Raw genomic sequence first — 21831 nt, 5'->3', positions numbered from 1 at the left:
ACTAGCAAGAACTAGTCTAAAGAGCCGATTGACTGACTGCTGGATGGCCAACCAATGCATACTGAAAACAGTTTCAAAACACACGCACAAATGCTTCCGTCAGTCAGAAAGGAGCTTGTAAGTGTACAAACTTAAACAATAATAAACGGGTTTTTGTCTAAAGTACACATGGCAGTGAACTCTGTAAACAACTCCAAAATGCTGATCATTGACGGACATGGGAGAAATTGCCACTACACTTTGCCAGTGTGCCAATAAGATGATGAAACAGATCACTGCGTGACTGGTAAACAGTATAAGCCAACGTCTGGGCCTATTACATGGCTTTACAGTGAAGGAGGATATCCCAGCAAAATCACAGATTCTCAGGCTGGAAGGGACCACTATGATCATCAAGTCTAGAGCAGAAAAGAAATTCAGAAGTTTTCCAGTGACAATATATTTACTGCTTGTTCTCCACCCTTAAAACAAGCAGCATATTCAACCAGATACACTGGTGCAAAGAACACGTTGCCGGCTGGGCACAGAAGAATTTCTCCGCTTTCAAAGCTGAGAGAAAATGAAGTCACTTCCTTCCCACTTCTCTTCCTTACCTGGCTGCTGCCCTGCCAAGCAGTCCTGCCCATCTATTTTCAAGACTCTCCAGCTGGCAAACAATCTTCTCTCGGTCCATCGGCTCGGCCGACTGCGCTATCCTTCCGCCCTCTGCCTGAATCATCTCGACAGTGGCCTTGCGATCATCCAAGAGCCGCTGGAGCAGCTTTTGCATAAACATTAAAACAAAGAGGGATAAAAGTTACCAAACTGAGTCAGCAGAGCTACTTCTGCCTCCCAACACACCAACCCTCTAATTGTGTTTGAAAACCATTGATAAACACTGGGCCGCATCCAAACCCAGCTGAGCAAATCAACAACAAAATTTTTTTTCCTCCCAAACTCGAAAGACAATAAACATGCCTCAGACAAATCCAAAACACTTGATTCAACAGAGAAACCTGAAATTTGCTCCCCAAATTGTAAAAATTATGTTTTAACGTTCACGCGACTCTCCTATTAAAAAAAATCTCACCATATGTGATGAAGTCTTGGGGGTTTTTTAAACTTTGTTTTACCATTAACATGTATGAACGTCCCATCTGTTAACAAGTCTTATTCATAACCTGTCTGTGTTACTTAAAGACCAATTTGTGTTTGGCCAACCCTCTTCTCTGTTTTTATTTTGTTCAAATTCCAAAACTGAAACCATACACTACAAAATCTATTTGATCCTGATACAAAATAGCTGTCATCATGAGAAAAACCAAATGTGCTGTTGCTGAAGAAAAATAAACAGGCAGCTAATTTCAAGACAGTACGATAGCAAAATAATACTGGAGTTGTAGAGCTAATCTGCCTGTCTTTTATATAACACTCATTATTAGCCTGTTAAGATGGCAGGTATGGGTGACAAGACCAGAGTATAATGGTAGAATATGAGAAAGTCAGAGCTGCAGAATGGTTGCCGTAAACTAGTAGAATTACATGAAATCACAGTTATTATTTATATTTTTAAAATGATCCAAATGGAGCAGAGACACTTGTTTGGCTACTAGCAGTGCACTGTGCTCGTGGCCTCTACAGCCTTCCATCTTGGATATTGTTCAGCGTTCACTATCTCCAGCTCACTTACCCTCTGTTCTTGGATCTGAGCTTTCACCACTTTGTATTCAGCCGAGGGAGGTTTCTGATTGGAGATGAGCTCCTCTGTGTCTACCAACCAGCTCAGCAATGGCTCCAAAGCATCCTGAAACTTCCCACAATGCAACAGGGCCTCTTGTAGCTGTGCGATTCTCTGTGCCACCTGCAGTGAACATAGACACACATCACTAGAGGAGCCATGTTCTCAAGTTACACTAGGTGACCACAGAGCAACTACTCATCGTCTTTGGCACGGTTACAGTGTCAATGGCTCTGCTTCAACTATAGATACGGCTCCCTTTACGTCAGCTGCCTCACCTGAGCCAAGACAACGTCTTATGCATCAAGCAAGGAAGGCTCACCTCTCCTGCGGTGCTCACCTTTTTGCTGAGAGTGTTCCATCGGGCGTTGATGTCCTCCATGTCATGTTCCAATCCCTGCACATCGCAATTTTTTCCTGCACTCTGGATGAGCCCCTGGCCGAGTCCATTTACTTGCTGCAGTTTTATCTGAATGGGATCCACTTGCTCCTTTTGAAATGTCTGAACAAGAAGGGGGAATTGATTTATAACCTTCAGTTCTCTTGCGCAGCACCGCCCCATCTGCTAACAGATACACTTTAGATTACAGTGCCCAACCTTCTCCAAAGAGCAAGCAGAACATTTTCCTTTTGCTTCTTCTGGTGCAGTTATTTTTATTATTTTTTTTAAGGAGTTTTGTTTGGTTAGTTTAAATCTCTCATTGCCCATATCCAGTATAGTCATAGAATCATAGTTACTGGAAAGGACCTCCAGAGGTCATCTCATCCAGCCCCCTGTACTCATGGCAAGACTAAGTATTATCTAGACCAGTGGTAAGCAACCTATGGCACACATGCCAAAGGTAGCACGTGAGCTGATTTTCAGTGGCACTCACACTGCCTGGGTCCTGGCTACCGGTCCAGGGGGCTCTGCATTTTAATTTATTTTTAAATGAAGCTTCTTAAACATTTTAAAAACCTTATTTACTTTACATACAACAATAGTTTAGTTATATATTATAGACTTATAGAAAGAGACCTTCTAAAAACATTAAAATTACCGGCACGCGAAACCTTAAATCAGAGTGAATAAATGAAGACTTGGGACACTGCTTCCGAAAGGTTGTCGACCCCTGATCTAGACCGTCCCTGACAGGTGTTGTCTAACCTGCTCTTAAAAATCTCCAATGATGAGCACTTCAGGTATCTGCTGGTCTCAGGCATAGATTATGTCTCAGATGCAGCCATATATGCTTTTAAATCTGTAAATCCCATTGAGAAGCCCCACCTAGACAGCCAAACTGTGATTTGCACCAAGACCCAGTCAGATGCTCAACAACAGAAATCAAAGCAAATCTTATCATGGCAGTGTTGAATTGGGATGGACAATACACTACATGAGTTTTATCAAACGACTGAAACTTTAGACACTGGGAAGCATACTGCAATTGTAAAGACCAAGGGAACAAGAGAAAGGCGATAGAAGATTAATGTGTTAGCTGTTTATCTGAGATCATCCCACGTATTTGGCACAATCCTAGTCTGCAAGTCCTGTGAGGGAAGCATTCCACGCAAAAAAGGGTTTTCGGAAATGAAGGAAAGAACCTTGCTGTTGGGAGGAAAAACAACAGAGAAAATCCTGGTTTTTGAGGAGGTAAGTGCCCTTATCAAAGACTCAAATCTCCTGTAATTAGCTGATGACAAGCCAGACCCTAGCAGTCTGTATTCATTTCCTTTCCACCACAATAGTGTCATTCAGCCTCAGAGACAAGGCAGCCAACCAAGGCCACATTGTGCAGGAAACACTGGAACATGAAAAGCAAATTCTGAGCAAAATCCAAGAGGTAGAACCAGCTCTGCTTCAACATACTGAAGAATACAATCTAAAACAGGGATGGATACATTGTTTATACGAGGCCTTGGGCTGCTGGCTAGCACAGATCATAGGTCAAATGCTGATAAATAGAAGAACAGGAAAGATTATCGTGCTCTCTCTGTATCTCCCTCGGAAGGGAGCAGGAGATAAATGCAGAAAACCTCTCTCTTTCTTTTTCAAGCATGCTTGAAAAAACCCATGTAACCAAGGATATGGAAATTGACAAAGTCTAAACATTTCATTTCAGATAGACTTGTGCCAAAAACTCCTGAGAAGCAAGCACTGGAGTAAGGTCTCTGTTATCAGACAATTGCTTTATCTCTGAAGGGATGAAATTCAATAACACTGCCTGGGAAAGACTGCCTACCTTTTGGTGCTTTGTCCCATTTTCAACGAAAAAATCTTTTCCTCCCCACTGAAGTTCAGCAGCTTGTCTGCACAGTGGGACTATGCCAGGAATATTAACTGAAGAGCGCTGGAAGACAAAGTCCAGAGCTATATGCTTGTGCAGAATTATTCTATGGTTATAAGAAGTGATGGTGACATAAAATAGCTAATTCTCCAAACACTTCTGTTACTGCTCTTATATGGAGTTGGCTGCGCAAGGCAGCCAAACACATGAAAGGACCAGACTGATAAGTCAGGCATGCAAACATTTGACTGGAGCACAGTGCCTCTTCCAGTGCACTCTGAACTGAGCCTTAAACATAAAACTGGACTTAAAAAAAAGAAAAGAAATAGAAGCTTTAAAACTTTTTTTTTTGCAGGATCCAAATGCACAGCTGCTGACCCCTGACAATGAATATCTGTAAGGTACCTACACACAATCCAGAAACCAAAGCCCATTTCACAAGGATCATTTAAAACGCAATCACATGCATAATCGCATGAAGAGCGAATACTTCTAACACATTTATTCTCCAAAGCCAGTATGTATACACAAGACTCCAATGTTTTAATTCATTAACCTTCACTGGGACTCAAATTTGAAACAAATATTTAATGTGCAATCTATCTGTTACATAGAAAAACGTGATGAGTGAGGTTTCTCAAAAGCTGTATTTGGTGAACTGCATGGACTGCCATTCTCGACTAAAGGCACTGGATCTGTTCGGGTACCTCCCTCTCATTTTGAGAACCACTTTCCAATGACTCTCTTTAAATTCTACTTTGTTCCTATCATGGATGACTGCATCCTGTGATCTCACTCCACTTCTTAACCCTTTTACTGCTGAACACAATACAGCCATCATTTGGTGATTTTCCGTAGAAGTGCCAGCACGCTGTTGGAACAAATATTTCAGAGGGAACGTATAAGAATAGGTGTTGTAACATTGGAAGTACATTTTTGCTTCATGCTCCTGGTACGTTAGACATAACTCAGCTGGTTAATATTAAGACACTCAAGTTACAAGGCATTTTCCTGACGCAAACCTAAATCTATCAATGGCTCGAAAGGGTTAATAACTAGAAACATTTAATACAAAATACAGTCCCAATAGAGAGGCAACAATGAAACGGAAGCAGTAAATCCCAGATAATAGCCACATAAAGTCAGTACCTTGATGTCTATTTTTCTTTCCTAATTTACTGACTGGAACTTGGTTTGGTAGTGAAGGCTGCACTTTAAGCAAAAACTCAGTATAAACAGATTGCTCTCTCCTTGTGTTCCCCTCCATTTCAAAGCAGTTCTCTGACGCTGAGGTGGCTGTGGGTTTTTTAAATGGGTGGCATAGCGCAAAGGATGAGTAAAATTGCCACTGAATCGGGTTTATGTGCTGGGCAACTGGTAATGCCTTCCCAATGACAGTTCTTCTAACCTAAATGGCTGATCAATTAGGAATCAGATATGGAAATACTAGGCATTAAAAAAACCCCAACTGATACTCTTTATAGCATTTTTCAAATTTTCTTAATACAAATGTGGTTAATAAAATACTGAAAAGAACTACACTTATTTTTCTCCTGATATTTCAGAACATCTTTGCCCCTCTTTCTCATTTAAGAAAACCTTAAATGAGTGGTTATTGTATAGCATGTATGCATTGTGTTCACTCAATTGGCTTTACAGATTCTCTTTAGTAACAGCATTTTGTATTTGAAATGGTGGATCTACTCCAGCAAGAAAAATCTTCCCATAGCAATCTCTAATTTACTTTTGAGTAAGCATAATGTATTTGAATAGGTAAGTCACCTGAAAAGTTCAGGGAAAGATTTTCCATAATCTAACCATTGTCATATTTTACCTCCCATGCTTGTAAAAATACCTATTTCCCACCCCCAAAGCATTGGCCTACAAAATTCAACTCTTTTTAATTGGGAGAAGACAGAAAACCGATGTGACAGAGGAAAAAATTAGTGCCGTTTGTACCTCACAAAATGTGTGAGCAAATTGTCAGCTAGGTAGGAGTCAGGACTTCCTCTCCCCACGCCCACAAATGAAGGGATTTCCTGTCTGACACACTCGAGTAAGTAACTTAGTAACAAATACCTCATTATCTGGAACTAATTCATCTGTTACAGCAGGAGCCCCTTCCGCCACAAGAACTGTGATAAGAGACCCTTCTGTGTCAGTCATTGTGCTAGCCAACGCTTTCACTCCAGATGCTGTAGAAGATAGTTCTTTTGCTAGGAGGCGTGAGAGAGGAGGGGGGTCTTCCATTTCCAACACAGCTGCAGGAAGCATCTGTGTGCTGTGCTCTGAGGCACATGATGCTCCGGGTGCCTGGCCAGCAGCAACGGGCTCCTCCAGGCCAGATGATGCAGTAGCAAGCTCCTCCGTGCTGAATGGCAAGGCCATGGCCAGCTCTTCCATCTCTTGTGGGGATGCAGCATGCTCCTTTGTGCTGGAAATTACAGCAGTGTTAAACTCTTCTGGTCTGGCTGCTGTAAGGCCAGGAAACCCTTCCATACCTGGAGTGTCAGTGGGAAGTTCCTCCACGCTGGATGCCATAGCAATGGTAGCATGTTCCTCGGTATCTGGCAGTGCTAGTACAGGTTCCTCCACAGCTGGCGGCGCGGCATCGGCGACAGGCTCCTCCGCAGCTGGCAGTCCGGCATCAGCGACAGGCTCCTCCACAGCTGACAATGCTGTAGGGAGCGTCTTTGTGCTGTCTAGAACAGTGGGGGCTAGCAGCTCTACACTAAATGGAGCGGTGATGGCTGCAAGCTCCTCCTCAGCGGTTGTGACCATGGAAGTACACTCCTCTGCGCCAGCACACACGGGTTCCACGCAAACTGGAGAGTGAGTATTTCCACGCACAAACTGTACACCAGCTACACAACTTATTAAGTTATCTGTCCAGCTGTGTTCAAACAGCCAGGCCAGGTCTCCTGGTTCCCAGATATCGGCTTCCCCTGTGGAAACATCCAGCATTACCTCTCCAACCATTTTTGGCACGTCCTCCTGAACAACATGGGCAATTGGGAACTCTTCACCAGGAGTAATCCCTTCCGCATGCAGCAGCTGACCCAGAGACACTGTTTCTTCTGACTGCAGGTCCTCAATGGACTCTGTGGACTTCACCCATGCCTCAGAGCCCTGCTCGGATATAGAACCATTTGGAAAAGGTGCTTGAGAAAAACAGTGAGTATCTAAATGTTCAGTTCCATGAATTTGGCCCTCCAATCGATTGCTCTCTTTGTCCAAGTCCGTGACTTCATCCTCAGACACTAGTTCTGAGACACCCCAGTTTGAGAATTCAGTCCTTTCAGACAGCGGATGCTCATTATTTTCAGAACTATTAGCCCCCTCAGCACTGACCTCACTTTTCAGCCAGTAAAAATCCTGCTGGGAATGCAGTTCCTTAGCACTTGTGGCAGGAACGAATGGCTGACAGTGGAACGAATGGCTTGAGGACACTCTCCTTGTATACTCTTCAGAGGTCCACTCCACTTTACTGTAGGTTTCCAATGAGGCTTGATCTTCTTGCGGCATGAACAACCAATCACTGGGATGAGGAAACGTTCCTTCACAACAGGACATTTCACTTGTATTTGCCTCAGGAGACACTGTCCCTTCACAGCTCAGTATTGCTCCTACTAAACAATCTTCCACTGGCTCTTGATCTGTCAGTAGGTCAATTTTACATCCTTTAGCATCCTCTAAGTGCCTTATTGGCAAGAACTGCTGTGGTGATATTGTCTCCTCTGCAACCCTGGGACTGGAAACCCCCACTTCTTCAGAGTCTGTCTGGGTGACAGAGGTGGTTTCCTTTTCAGAGTAAGGCTCTGTAGTGGGTTCTATTGTACTCACCACCTGAGAACTGTATGTGACATCAAAATCCTCAAGATCTGACACAATAGCAGAGTCTGCAGCACTGACTTCAAAAGGAACTGTCTGCTGACACTCTTCTGTTTCAACCTCTACAAGCTTCTCTGAGTCTGTTTGTGGGTCCAGCCCTTCTGAGCAGGTCCCAGACACCGGACCCTCTAGATCCACTGAAGAAGCTCCATCTCCTTCTTCACTCAAACACTGCTTTTCTAGTTCAAGGAACATCTGCACAGAATCTGTGTCTGAGAACTGCTCTGGGACAACAGAACTGACACAGCACTCTAAATTTGGAGTGAAGTCCTCAGCTTCAAATTGAACTGTTAGGTCTTCTGTATCACATATGTTATCTGTAAAAGCGCAGTTTAAATCTTGGTATGTTTCCTGGGGAACAGAAGCTGAGCAGTTATCATGAAGCTGTGAGTCATCACAGTGCACTGGGTGGTGAGCTGGATGGTTAGAGATACCCAGGACACCAGCAGAAGAGTCTGTTGTCTCTGTTGTCACTGCTGTAGCAGTTAATTGTTCCCTTTCTTCAGAAATATCTGCCAAGCAACAGTTCCTTTTCTCATCTGTCAATAGAACAGTCTTTCCTCCCTCTGACAGCATCTCCTCCTCCCACTCCTCCTCAGCCTCCATCATTATCCATCTCTCATCCTCTTCAAATCGCAGCTCAGACTCCGTTTTTTCTCTAAGGCTGGGGGTGATGAGAATATTCATTCCTGAATCTAGCATCTCTTCACTTAGGCAGGGAGATAGCTGTACGGTTTCTACAGTGCAGTCTGCTTGGGTTGCTTCCAATGTTTCTTGATGCCCATCACTAAGGCTTCCTTTGATAACATTTCTCCTTGCTCTTGGCCATGTAGCACTTGAGAGTTTCTGGTCCCGTGTGATAACCATGGATGTTGCAGGTGTATCTTCTGGTTTCAGAAGGGGTTGGCATTCATCCTGGAAACAGTCTTCACTTAGCTGTTTCGTCTCCTGAACTTCTGGAATGCCAGACGATTTGGAGACATGTTCCAAAGTTAGTGATTCTGACATAGGTTCCCTGTGGTCTAAATGTCCAGAGTTCTCAGCTAACATGGTACCTGACTCCCTTTTCTCTTGTAAAGAAGAATTGGATGCACCAGCTTCTGAGACCTCACTCAAGGAGGCCTCAATCCTTTCTGCAAATTCAGGAAAGTTTGGTGGCATAAAAGATTTCCATGATCTCCTGTTTACATTCTCTTTTCTTTCCGGGTTTGGCCGCCTTCTGGGTGGAGCTGGTGCTGACTTTGAGACATCACTGCTGAGTTTCAGTGCATCAAAAATTACTCTTTCATCTAACTTTTTACTTTCCGGTGCCCTTGATTCAAATACATTGGATGCTCCTAAAGTCCCATTGCTAGATATAGTATTGGCATCCACCTTATCTAGAGTGCTTTTGGAAGGCTGATTAAGTTTAGATCCCTGATCAATCTGTTCATTTATTCTCATTGTGTCATATATAGACCTCTGGGGGACATAGCAGTCCTCTATATACCCATCCTCTTCCTCCCCTTTTCCCAGGCAAGTGGGATTCTGCCGTAAACAGTCTGGCCTGCTTAGTGGCTTGCCCATACTTCCTTAATTCAGGAAGAAACAACCTTGTTAACTTTTTATCCACAACAAAAAGAAATGCATTCTGTGCACGTTAAGATCCCTTTCGATTTTAAACTGTAATCCTAAAAAGAACTCTGATGCTGAAATTTGTATTCCACAGAAGTCAAATGGCAATCCACACAGAAACAAATCTCCATTGTAGTAAGGCTCCCACAAAGTCGCATTCCATAGCCCCTCCCGTAATCCTGGTGGTCCCAAACTGATAAACAGCACATCTCTTAAAAACAACAACAAAAAAATCACTAGCCAAATAATTCCTTCTAGAGATTGCTTTTAAGGTAAGGTTCCTTTCTCCTGCCAACTCTGTCAGCAAAAACCATCCGAGTATGACAGTTTCTATTCAATAAATACTCCCAATCATTATTTCCGACAGAACCTGCAGATGAGTTTGAAGCTGTTAATTTATACCGAGTCTGCCCTTCTTTAATAACAAAGGCAAAGCTTCTCCAGTCTCTTCATGTATTGCAGGCCAGGCCCCAACAGATTCCTCTCATTTTCTTCCCAGCGCTAGTCCTGTAAAGTCCAGCTGGTCTGAATTAGCTTCTCCCTCCACAACTCTAGTGTTTTCATTTGAATTAAGCTTGTGAGCGGATATTCCTGCAAGTTTAAACACAGGAAGTTCTTCATTCAGGGCAAACTCTGAGTCGTCCTGTCTCAAAACCATGATGGCATTGCTGTTCTTTTTACTCAATAGGGCCGATCAAGCCATAACTATCTGAATCAAAGTAAATGACAAAAAATCCAGCTTCTCGGTGAAACATACACGGCAGATTCCCTCATGGGCAGCAGCTTTTTTCTGAAAAAAATGGCTTTAAAACGCACCAGACACGGAAAGGGGGTGGGCTCAGCAGATCTGCAAGGATTTCCCAAGTTCCCGACAGCAAAGGAGGAATATTTGGGGGATCCTCCCCTGGAACGAAAGCCAACAGCAGAGAGGCCAGAGGGACTAACTTTCCCAGCTCCTGCCGATAGCAACCCATTGCTTTCCCAGTTTCCTCTCGGTTCCCGGAGAGACTCCCTTCGGTTTTCCCATGCTGCGTTCCCGGGAAGGCTCTGGAGAGGAATCCCAGCTGCAGAGCCACACAATCCCCTCCAGCATCCCAGCTCGGAGGACGGGGGGAGGACTTTCTCTCCCCCCTTCCCCGAATGCAGGTGGCCGCTTTGGAGAGGGGGCTGCGGACAAGTCTCCAGGAAGTTAGTTTCCTCTCCTCCCTCTCGCCTTTTGTGTGGTTCAGCTCTGGCTGGTGCGGCGGCGGCCCGGCTGCGAGCGGAAAGCGCCCCGCCTCCCCCTCTGCGAGTCCCCGGCCAGCGCTGCTCCTCGCCGCCGCGCCGTGGGATGCATGTCAAGCAGCCGCCGCTATTCTCCTCCTCCTGCCTTGCCCAGAGTGGAGGCTGCAGCTGTCACGGGCCTTTGCGCACAAACTTCTTGCCGGGGGAACAAAAGGCTTCGCGGGAAGGCCGGGGCTCGCCGGCAGCCCCCACTCGCTCTCTCGGGGGGTGGGTTCAGGGAGCCTCGGGATCCATTTCTCCCCCCTGCTCCCGGGGCCAAGCCGCGACCGCCCCCTCGGACCTGGGCTCCTGCGGCCGAGCGGCAGCTCCCCGGTGCGCCGGGCTGGAGACGGCGCTGAAAGATCGCGGCTCCCAGCGAGCTGCCAACTCTGGAGAGGGGGCGGGGGGCTGGCTGGGAGGGGGCGGGGACCAGCGAGGTGGGAAGGACAGACCGGGGGAAGGGAGGGGAAGGGGAGGAGGGTGGCCCGAGAGCGCACCGGGCGTGGAGACGGGGGTGGCCCGAGCGCCTCCGGGGGAAGAAAGAAACGCGGCTCGGTAGCCAGCTAAAGGCAGAAGCCTTCCCGCGGGGCTAGGGGCAAACTGCGGCCGGCCGCCCGCCGCCGCTCTTCGGGGCTCCCGGGGCCACCGTGGGCTGAAGGAGACGCGGGGCTGGGCTGGGGCAAAGCGACACGGCGGGTTTAGCGGCAGCTCCCGCGGGGGAAAATACCAGGCGCTCCCCTTCCCTTCCCCCTGCCTTGTCTCGGGTAGCTCCTCCTCTCGGGGGGAGGGGGCACAGTGCAAATCCCCCGACAAAGAGAAGCAACGCCCTGTCTCTCTGCCTGTGGCTGGGCTCGGGTATCCCCCAGCCCCAGCCCCAGCGCGCACGGCCCGGCGCGCCCCGCCAGCCCCTCTCCCCCTCCGGCCAGGGGTCCTGCCCAGCCGCGCCGGGGCGGGGGACTGCCATGAAACCCGAGCCCAGAGCCAGGCCTCGGGGTCCCTTCGCACGGCACAGGAGTGTCCCGCCCCTCCTCCAGGTGCAGCCATCAAATCTGGTGACCACCCTGCACCCTCCGGGCCTCGGGGATTCCCTGGCCTGCCCCCAGGCTGCTGAGCTTCTGCACCGAGGCTTGGAAACGCCGCCCACACGCACCATGCGAGCGCTGGGAAACACACACACTGTGCTGCCCCAACTGCCCTGGGGAGCGAGGCCAGGTGACCCACGAGGTCTGCTCCAGTATTGGATCAGATGGGTAGCCCTGTTAGTCTGGATTTGTAAAAGCAGCAAAGATCAGATGCATTGTCATTCTTTCCAGGCTCACAATCAGCACCACCACCCGGGGGGCGGGGGGGGTTGTTCTCCTTTCATTGTAAGGTTCCGAGCACACCTTGTTGCAGCTTTTCCCCCCATGGGGGAGGTGGGAGGATCCCTGGTACAAGTAAATCTGTTGTACCCACAGGTTAGTGCCATCTCCCCGTGGACCACTTGAAAGGTTTTAATTGCTGGCTGGCTGGATTTTTGCCGAAGAGGACCAGAGAGTATTTAATGCTCTTACAGACTCCCTCGATAGTTTATTACAAGATATCACTGGGGAATCTTGAAACCTAACTGTTCAATAAACTGCGGTGATATCTTGGCACACCATCACAGAACCCACTTCCTGTTTACTGACATGCATTACCAAAAAAAAAAATCTATCAGTGCATCTTCATTAACAACAAGAGACTAATCAGACTATGTATTTCCCCTTAATTATTTTATTAGCCACTTTAATATAAAGTTATAGTCATATTTTCATTTCAGGTTACCCTGAAATAGCATTCAGTTTCCAGCACTACTAGCTTTCATTCCAAAACCCTGTGAAGTTTGTCAGTACTGGGTTTAGGCTGCTTAATCCTAAAAAAAATAATGACATCATATGTTTTTCATTCTTTTTTCTCTTGAGACTATGGATTCCTGCTGTGGAGATCCACTACTCCACAACCTTTGCATCACAGGTTGACCCCACCCTCCCTCTTCATTCTTATTTTAATTTTTGATTTAAAATGGTTAAAAGGGGCAAATTTAAAAAGTCCTCTGGGGGGTTGAGAGGGAGTAAGCTGAATATGTGACTCGCTTAGGGTGACCAGACAGCAAGTATGAAAAATTGGGACAAGGGTTGGGGGTAACAGGAGCCTATATAAGAAAAAGCTCCAAATATCAGGACTGTCCCTATAAAATTGGGACATCTGGTCACCCTAGACTCACTAAGGAGAGGCCCGCTAAGAGACGTGGCAAGCTTTGAGAGAAAACAAGAGTGTTCTGAAAAAGCTTCAACACAGCTCTCAGCAACATCCAACAACCCAGCTAAGGCCTGGCAACCCCACAAGACACACATCCTTCCGGGTTTTATGGATAACTTAGAAAATGGCCTAGAAATTAGAACATGGTGATACTAACAACACGAGGTGGGAGGACACCAATGCTACTAAATGATATTTTATATAGGTCTACTGCATTCTACTTACTTACTCCCATCACCATGGTATCAGAACTTCACAAACATTCACATACTCATAATGCCCTGGTAAGCAATCACCATTTTACAGAGGAGAAACCGATGCAAACATTTTCAGAATTTCTGCACACCCACTAACAACCGAGACCAGACAGAGCTGTAGGTGACCTGCTGAAAACATCTGGACTTGCCCAAAGTCAAAGAGACAGCTTGTGGCAGGGCTGTGAGTTGAACTCAGATCTCTAGCCCCCGTACTTTAAATGCACCTCCATCTTTCCACTTTGACTGAGGAAGTGGCACCCCCTCCTTTCGAGCAGACCCACATGTCTAACACTTGTCCTCATCTCCCAAGCAAAAGTCTATAAACAATCGTTAGCGCAAAGGCTAAATGACAACGAACACCAACTGCATAAATCATCCTAGGAAACCATTCGCAGGAATCTATTCTGAAAAATGAACACACATTTTGCAAGGGTAAGTTTTCCACATTTATGAACATCAAAAATTTGTTACATTTCCTATACTGTCCAGTTGGGTTGGGTAGAGATGAAAGAAGCTTTTGGGGAAAAAAAGTTACTTCCATTCATAAAATAGGTCTAAGTATCATTCTGAGAAGAGGGGGAAGGAGACCTAACAGCCAAACCATGTCTGAGCCTTGTGCAGACAAGACACCCTACTATGGATGTAGTTGGCAATCTGAATTAATCACGTGAGAGCTCCTTTATGTAACAGAATCTATCCTGGGCTGCACCGTTCACTCAAAAATATCAACTCTCCGACACAGACCTCCAGAGATTAATATGGTTGGCACACATCTTGTACCCAGCTTGGTCTGCCAGTATTTTCTCTCTCTCACACACACACATTCCAAGACTGATCTAGCCCATCTCTGGCTCTGTGCGTAAGCACAGATTTTACAGTTAAGGGAGAGCAGGTCTTGGTTTACTTTAATAATTCAACTCAGCTGAAACAACACAAGAAAGGCCAGCCCCACCGTGCCACCAATAAACCCACTTTCTTGCCCCCCCCCCTTTCACTGTGCAAACTCTGAGTGGGTCCGTTAAATACTTTAGGGCCCCATCTGCAGGAGGAATTCTAGGAATCCAGGCTGGGGGTGCTGAGGGTTTTTGTTCCATTATAAAGAATGATCTCGATGTGGAACTGCCAGCTTCAGAGCCAGAAATTCTTTTCCTATTTCCTCACCAAGTCACGTGCCCAGAGCAGGTCAGTTATCCTCCATCACATCCCCTCTCTCTAAAACCAGTAGAAAATCAGATAGGTATTAAAGCAGATGCAGCTGACTACAAACTCATAATACTGGGCTTTCAACGGAGGTTTGGACTCAAATATTATCAGGTCCTCAAAAGTCATAATCAGACTGATCATGAAAAGACTCTAAAGCAAGGCTTGACAGGTTACTGAGTGTCATACAGTTGGGAGTAGTCCTGGAGTTGAAGAGTCCTAGCTGAGAGAGAGAGAGCATTTCCTAACCCAAATGGCCCTCCTCCAATTTTATATTTGTTATGTGGTGTGTGAAGGGAGGGATCCTCTGGTCCTCTGTCTGAATTTTTGTCCTTTCAGATTTCTCTCAATGGTTTTGGTATGTGGAGACCTGCCAGCAGCAATCTCTGTTACTTAAATAAACATCTGATAGAGCTTCCAGACTCTACCCCAGAGCTCAAAAAACAAAAGGGGGTGGACAGGGGGCGGGGGGCGGTGTTCATTTCACAGCTAGCTGGGACCTACAGCCTGGTTTTTAAAGAAAATGTAGCAGGGACTGACTGGGAGGAACCTGAAATGTGATGTTGGTTTAATTAGCAAATCTGCTTTTACCTGCCCCATTAGGAACATGCATCTTAGCCAATTACAAAATCAGTTTCCAGTCAGCAGGTGAACAAGGAGTATGTTCTTCGTGAATTCCTAGAGAGGAAGAGGGTGACCAGATGTCCCCATTTTATAGGGACACTCCCGATTTTTGGGTCTTTCCCTTATATAGGTTCCTGTTACCCCTCCACCCCCATCCCCATTTTTCACATTTGCTGTCTGGTCACCCTAGAGAGGAATGAGATGCCAACTCTCCCTTCAGTGACTCTGCCCTCAAAAGATGAGCCAGTTGGGGTATATTAGCCCTGTTCTGCCCGCTCCCTGCAAAAAAGCCCAATAGGACATTACTCAACCCTACCCAAAGTCATGACAGCTCTTGGCATGAGTATGGGGCACTGATATACAGAGCAATGCCAGTGCTCAGGCACTGATCAGTAGCTAAGAATTTACGTTACAGGTTTGCTTTACACTTAATTCTTCTCAAAATGTTTTGTCCTCCCCTTCAAGATCCTTTGCAACCAAGCTTCCACCTACGTCTCTGCCCATTTTCTCCTCCTCTCCCCACCCCTTCATTCAGGATATCCCTCCCAATCTTCTCTTCATTGCCACTTTTCTCTCCTCCTCCTCCTCTCATTCAACCTATCCCCTGGGTTTGGATCAGTCTCACACTTCCTTCCCACCAAGCATTCCCTTTTTCTTTCAAATCCCTCGAAGACCATTCAATATGGTAGATATCTGGGAGCACCCAAGCTGAGCAAGGTGCTGTGAAGGCCTGCTGCTCTGAATTACCGCTTTTCCCTTACTGCTGAGTCCTCGTCCCGATTTTCCTTACCCACCTTGCTCTGTGCTTTGTCTAGGCTTTATTATTAAATTGCAATGCGCTCTCAATATTCTGTGAAGCATCATGCGTGCTGGCAGTGCTGTATAATGATAATTTCCTACTAAGAAATGATCTCTGCTAAAATTCATTCTGAGGGTTGTTTCAGACTTTTTTTTAAACACAGCCGAGAAACAGCTGTGTTTAAAAAAAAAAACAGCTTTGCCAAAAGCCTTGTCTGAAGTGGGAGCACCTGCTTTTGGGACTTCAGGTCTGTGGTTCTCCAACCTTTGTAACACGGACTGCATTTTCAGACAGTGATTGTCTCATGGACCACCTACCTTCTCATTCATAATTGCATGGGTTCCAGTGCCCAGTTTTACAACTGCATACCCTCCCTCTGGCAACTACAGAACTTGCTTATGTGAAAAAGTAACATTAGGAAGGTGTTTAATATATTTTTAGCTGTCTTTTAATGTCATTTAGCAGTTGGAAATAAAGAGTGCATCATATGACCAGCTAGCTCACTGCAGACCCCCAAGTTGGCCACCTATCAGCTTGAGACTCTCTGATCCAATGAGCCCAGAGTACAGTCAGAGATTTTCTCCTACTTCTTTACCAGACTCCTTTCTTCTCCTCCACCTCAGCCTGCTAGGTCCCTCCTGCCCCCACTATTCAAGCCCTTTTTTATGCTGGTTGGTTCCTTTCATTCTCTCACTTCCTGGACGAAGCGGGGAGCTGAGTGCAATCCAAGGAATGCTCCTTGCTCTAGTATGTGAGCACTCCTCTGAGATGTACTTGGCTCCCCATGCTGGCCACATGTTTCGGGCAGAGCAGGGTGATGACTGGATTAACTAAGGGAGAGGAAAGAGCCAATGGATAGAGGATGGTCCATTAGTCCAGGAATTAGCTTGGTATTTGGGAAACTTGGATTACATCCCTTGCTGTGCCACAGACTTACCATGTGACCTTGGGCAAGTTATCTAGCCTCTCTGTGCCTCAGTTCCCCATGTGTGCAATGGGGATAATAGCATTGCCCTACCTCCTGGGGATGTGGTGAAGATACACACATTACAGATTGTGAAAGGCACTCAGATACTACAGTGATTGGGTGGTGGGGAGGGGGAGAGAGAGAAAGCAGCATTCCTAGGAAAGCCACCAGGATTGGAAGGAAGGATACAGGTTCAGAGAGGGCAGGGGAGAAAGCAAAGTCGGAAGACCAAAATGAAAGCCTCCCTCCGGGATTGTGCAAACTTCCTATAACCTTCTTCCTGGAACTCGGCAGCTCTGTCGTTTTGAAATGATTCATCTTTTTGTGGGTCTTATCCTGTCCCAATGGACAGACTTAATTCAGGAAATTCAGCAGCAAGCAATCTGGCCCCAAACCTGCAGTGGAGAAGGCAAGTTCAATTCCTCCTGCAGGTACTGGTAGCTGCACACCACCACTCTGTGTGTGATGTTCGGGAAGAGCTGTGGTCTCAGCATAAAAGTGCTGTATAAATGAATTACACTGTTTCCAACTTTACCCTACACTGCTGCTCTAGGTGTTGACAGGATTTTTATGGTGGGTTTTTTTAGGCTTCCTCACACCCCTTCCTCCCACCCCCAACCAAAATCCTAGGGGATTTAGTTATCTCTACTCCATTGCTGCCTTTTTCCTCCTAGATTCACTGGTTTCCCCAAATCTTGGAGATTGACATTTCTGTGTGTTGCAAGTTTAGTGGCACTGTGTGGTTAAACCCTACACTTGGAGCACGTTGCAGACAAAAGCTGTGGGGATAATCTGATCCAACTGTGCTGTGGTGGTTGTTCTTTTATCCACTTGGCTTACAGATGACTGCAAACTGACTTCACGTCGGACCTCAGCCAGCATACAATCCCACTCTTCAAATCAGAAAAGCTGGTTCCATTTATAAAACAGAGAGATGGTCCCACCAAAACACCTATGCTACAACGTACATACCCCTGAGAATGCAGCCTTTAACAGTTCTACATTTCCTATCAAAGTTTGCAAGTTCCATTTTAACTATTTATGTGCATGGCAACTAACAAGGATCTGGCTAAATTCTTCTTAAAAAAAAATAGAGCCAATAGCTTACACAGTATAGCAGCGATTAATAGAGCTTTACACCATCTAATGTGCCAAATACCACGGCACTTCTGAGCTTAATCATTGCGAGAACTGACGCTCCCACAATGCACTATTAATCTTCCCACCTCCTCCTGTGGGCAAAGACACACCCTGAAACAGGCACAAGAATAAACCTCCTATTTAAGATGGCAGGTTCAAGGTAAAAATCCACCTGCTGGAATGGTATGTCTCGATGGCTGGGAGGGCGCTTATTTGTATAAGAACTTGCCAAATGCCATTTTTGTATATAACAACCGCCCAGCTCCCCACAAAACCTCCTGCTCTGCTCACAGGGAATCTCTTTGTTCCAAAGTGCATACGCTGCATACAGGACTGAACAGAGATTTTAGTCTGTTTGATAAAACACCACCGAGACCTCTTCACTATAAACAACTCCCTGCTCCCAGCTGCTGACAAGGCCCATGCCAGTCTGTAACACGCCCTGCAGGAAGCCGCCCAAGCTAAACAGCTGATTGATTGTCACAGCAGGAGAGGCACAGCGGGGTGTGGTAGAAAAGGGCCAGGCAGCAACCAAGTATCCCACTTATACAGACTAAGTTTAGGGCGATCTGAACAGTGTCCACTCTGAGGTCCCAAATCTAGGCACAACAAAGGTACTACCACTTTTCCCCTGGAGATCTCAACTCTCCTGAGTAAATCACCCTGGAAGGTGATTAACCCTATTTAACAAATGGAGAAACTAAATTACTTGCTCAGTCACATAGCGAGTCAGCAACTTAGCAGGAGCCCCAAAGAAACGGAGCCCTATTAGCTGACAGCAACCTTCTTGAGACTCGAGGAAGTGCGGTAACGGTATTATGGGGATCCTTTGGCTGGAAGGAGGATTGGAAGGTCACTCGCTTCCTTTCAGTTAGGAGTGGTAGTTAGTGGAGGTCGTTCTTTAAGTGCCAGGGATAAATCAACTAAAATATCATCAGCTGCTCTACAATACTGAGTCTTCTACTGGCGACTGTTACCTGCACACTTTCCCTTGCAAATCAAATAGGTACTACTGTTTTTTGAACCATCAGATCACACAAAGTATTGTGGGAAAACGCAATCAGAGATGGTATGATGAACACACACATGCATATAACTAAGTACATGCTCCATCTCACACTTCTCCATGCATCTGCACAGCGCTGGCAAACAGAGAAGCAAATCTATCCTCCAGACCAGCAATGCCCAAACACCTTCCTTTTCTACTCCGCCAGTTTTAGACAAACCTCATCCCCTCTCCCTCCCTTCTCAAAGAGCCCACATTCCTGGTATTAGTGGAAGTTGGTATTTTTAGCACCCCCTGGATCAGGGATGGACCATGGATGCAGAGTATTTCATTTCAAGTATCAATACAACCAGATTAGGAATATTCCTTTGAAAGGGAGACATCCCATGGCAGTGCTTCCCAGAACAGGACAGCTGAGGCCCGGCAAACTGATTAGTTTACACAGCATGTGTGAGTGGGAGGGTTTGGAACAGTGACCCAAGCTGACTCCCAAAAGAAACTCACTTTATTACTCAACCAACAAGCCAATTACGACAAAACCACCTCAGTATTACTCGATTGCATCTCTCAGCAGCTTGCCAATTCAATTACTCCACTCTCAGTTTTCACTTGCACATGATGTTCTGCTCAAGAGAGACCAAAATGCTTTCCTGACTTTCCACTGACCGATCAAGGTCATTGCTATTCACTTGTTTTTAGATGAACAATTGCAAGCCAGTTCTGCTCCAACTATCTCTAGTGGTTTGAGTACCTATTTGCTCCTCCTCTGTTCATGAGGAATGAGAACAGTGACCACCACAAGGGCCCCAAGACTCAAGCATCTCTCTCTGCAAACAGATTTATTTACAGTACTCTCAGATTACCAAATCAGAACTACACAAGAGCTATGACACTTCTCCACTAGCCTCCAGCACCTCAACCAAGGCTGGTCTTACTCCCCTAGTAAAAACGACCATAGATTGGTAACCATCAGCTCTTACCTTCCATGCTGAAGCCTACAACGTGCAATGCACGAAGCTTATCTGAGCTTTCTTCCTAGTTTTCTTGTTCCCCAATCTAATATCACTTCCCCTCAACGGAGACGTTGTGCCTTTAAGATGATTTAACAGCTGTGAAAGAGGAGGCATTTTTGCCTGTGTTGCTGGTGCTCAAAATACTAGCCAGCAATGCTTTAAGCAGGTCTGGAAAGTGTTCAACCAGGAGAAAGCATTGCCTCCCTCCCACCCCATCCCCACCCAGCTGCTCAGAGAAATACGGCTGTAAGGAGCCACAGGCATTCCTTTGGGGTCACATAAGGGTTAAAAATACCACGAGCTGGACTGTGAGATGAGCCAAGGCAGGAGAACAAGAGACAGATTGTCCCCTCCCCGTTCCATTAAAGATACCGCATTCTGATGGGACATTCATACAGGAAGTTTACCTCCCCTGTCCACCCACATCCCAAAGCCACTGACCAGCGAGGCATGCTACCACTTGAGTCCAAAGTTACGTCAGGGCTCCAGCAAACGATCAGGTGCTGAACCATCATCAAAACAGCTCACAGACTAACACAGAAGGAGGCTCTGAGGTTGGGCTCTGGAGATGGTATCTTCAAGCACAGAAGCACATTCATATATGGGGTGCTGCTGCTAATACGCTACCGCAGAATGACATTCACAGTACGTTGCATAAATATTTTGACTCATCATCTAATAAACTCATTTCTGTTCTTGGGTTCAGACCTGCAATCCTGAAAGGGGTGTTGATTTTCCTTTCCAGTGCACACCCGTAAACCATCCTGGAGATAGGGGCTAAAACCAGCTCATAAAGAACTAGAGAGCAAATCCTGCTGCTAATACTTAAGGGGTGAAGGCAGAGTGCAGATGTCATCCTTGTGAAATAGGGAACCCTCTTCTGCATGCTACCGTAGAGAGTTTATTCAATAAAGGTGATAATCAATAGCAGAATAGGCAGTAGGTATGAGGAAACACCAAGATTCAATCTTTCTGCAGGTCATGTCACTGAAATGCTATTGTACACTGTTACTGAACGGTACTTACAATCGAACAGCTCCACCCATCCAGTCCCTTTCACTCTGTTCACCATAACAGGAGCTTTACTGGGTAACAACAGTTTCTCCTTCCTCTCCCAAGCATGGCTTCCCTTTGCATTCACATGCACCTGATGCAATGTTGATGCAGTCAGGTATGCAACAGGACCTTTCTATTAAAAAATTCACCCTTTCACACATTGCTATTTTGACAGTGGCACGCTTTCTGGCTACGGGGAGACAGTGAGCTACCTTTTTGGAGACTCTCTTCTGTGTTGCACTTAATCTTCCAAGCCACATAGTGCAGTACTGGTGCTAAGACATCTAGAAAGCATCATAGTGACTTTTACCTGCAGCTTTCAGACAGGTGTCTTGGGTAGGGACTACACTATAAAGTTTTGTCAGCAAAGCTGTCGGGTAGGAGTGTGAAAAAAAAAATCACACCCACAGCTGACATTGCTATGCCAGCAACCCCCTCAGTGCGGGCACAACTATTACATCAGAAGAGTGCTTCTGCTGGCATAGCTCATGTCATTTGGAGAGGTGATCATAGAATCATAGAGTACTAGGGTTGGAAGAGACCTCAGGAGGTTTCTAGTCCAATTCCCTGCTCAAAGCAGGACTAAACACCAACTACATCTTGATGTAGCTATGCCAGTGAAGTCCAGCTTATGTCTAGGGGTCTAGAGCAGCAAAGGCTCCATAGTGTTGACATGGCCTTGATCTACAGTAAATCCTAACTCCTTTGGGTGCCAAATCCAAATCCCTACGCTTGCA

At 46.0% G+C, this 21831-nt stretch overlaps 1 protein-coding gene across 16 annotated transcripts in view; it reads right to left on the bottom strand.

Annotated features, from left to right (window-relative positions):
• MACF1 (microtubule actin crosslinking factor 1) overlaps positions 1–21831 on the bottom strand; it is a 250864-nt gene that overhangs the window by 48313 nt on the left and 180720 nt on the right. For all 16 annotated transcript variants that reach the window (XM_032789628.2, XM_075060891.1, XM_032789629.2 and 13 more), the window contains 3 exons: positions 2058–2219; positions 1670–1840; positions 594–760 (listed from right to left, as the gene is read on the bottom strand). In XM_032789628.2, the coding sequence (XP_032645519.1) occupies positions 594–760; positions 1670–1840; positions 2058–2219 (500 nt within the window). The remainder of the gene's footprint in view (positions 1–593; positions 761–1669; positions 1841–2057; positions 2220–21831) is intronic.

This window comes from Chelonoidis abingdonii, chromosome 25 (genome assembly GCF_003597395.2).
Source record: "Chelonoidis abingdonii isolate Lonesome George chromosome 25, CheloAbing_2.0, whole genome shotgun sequence".
Classification (NCBI taxonomy): domain Eukaryota; kingdom Metazoa; phylum Chordata; order Testudines; family Testudinidae; genus Chelonoidis; species Chelonoidis abingdonii.
The sequence above is the reverse complement of the archived record's forward strand: the minus strand, read 5'-3'. Positions and strand labels throughout refer to the sequence as shown.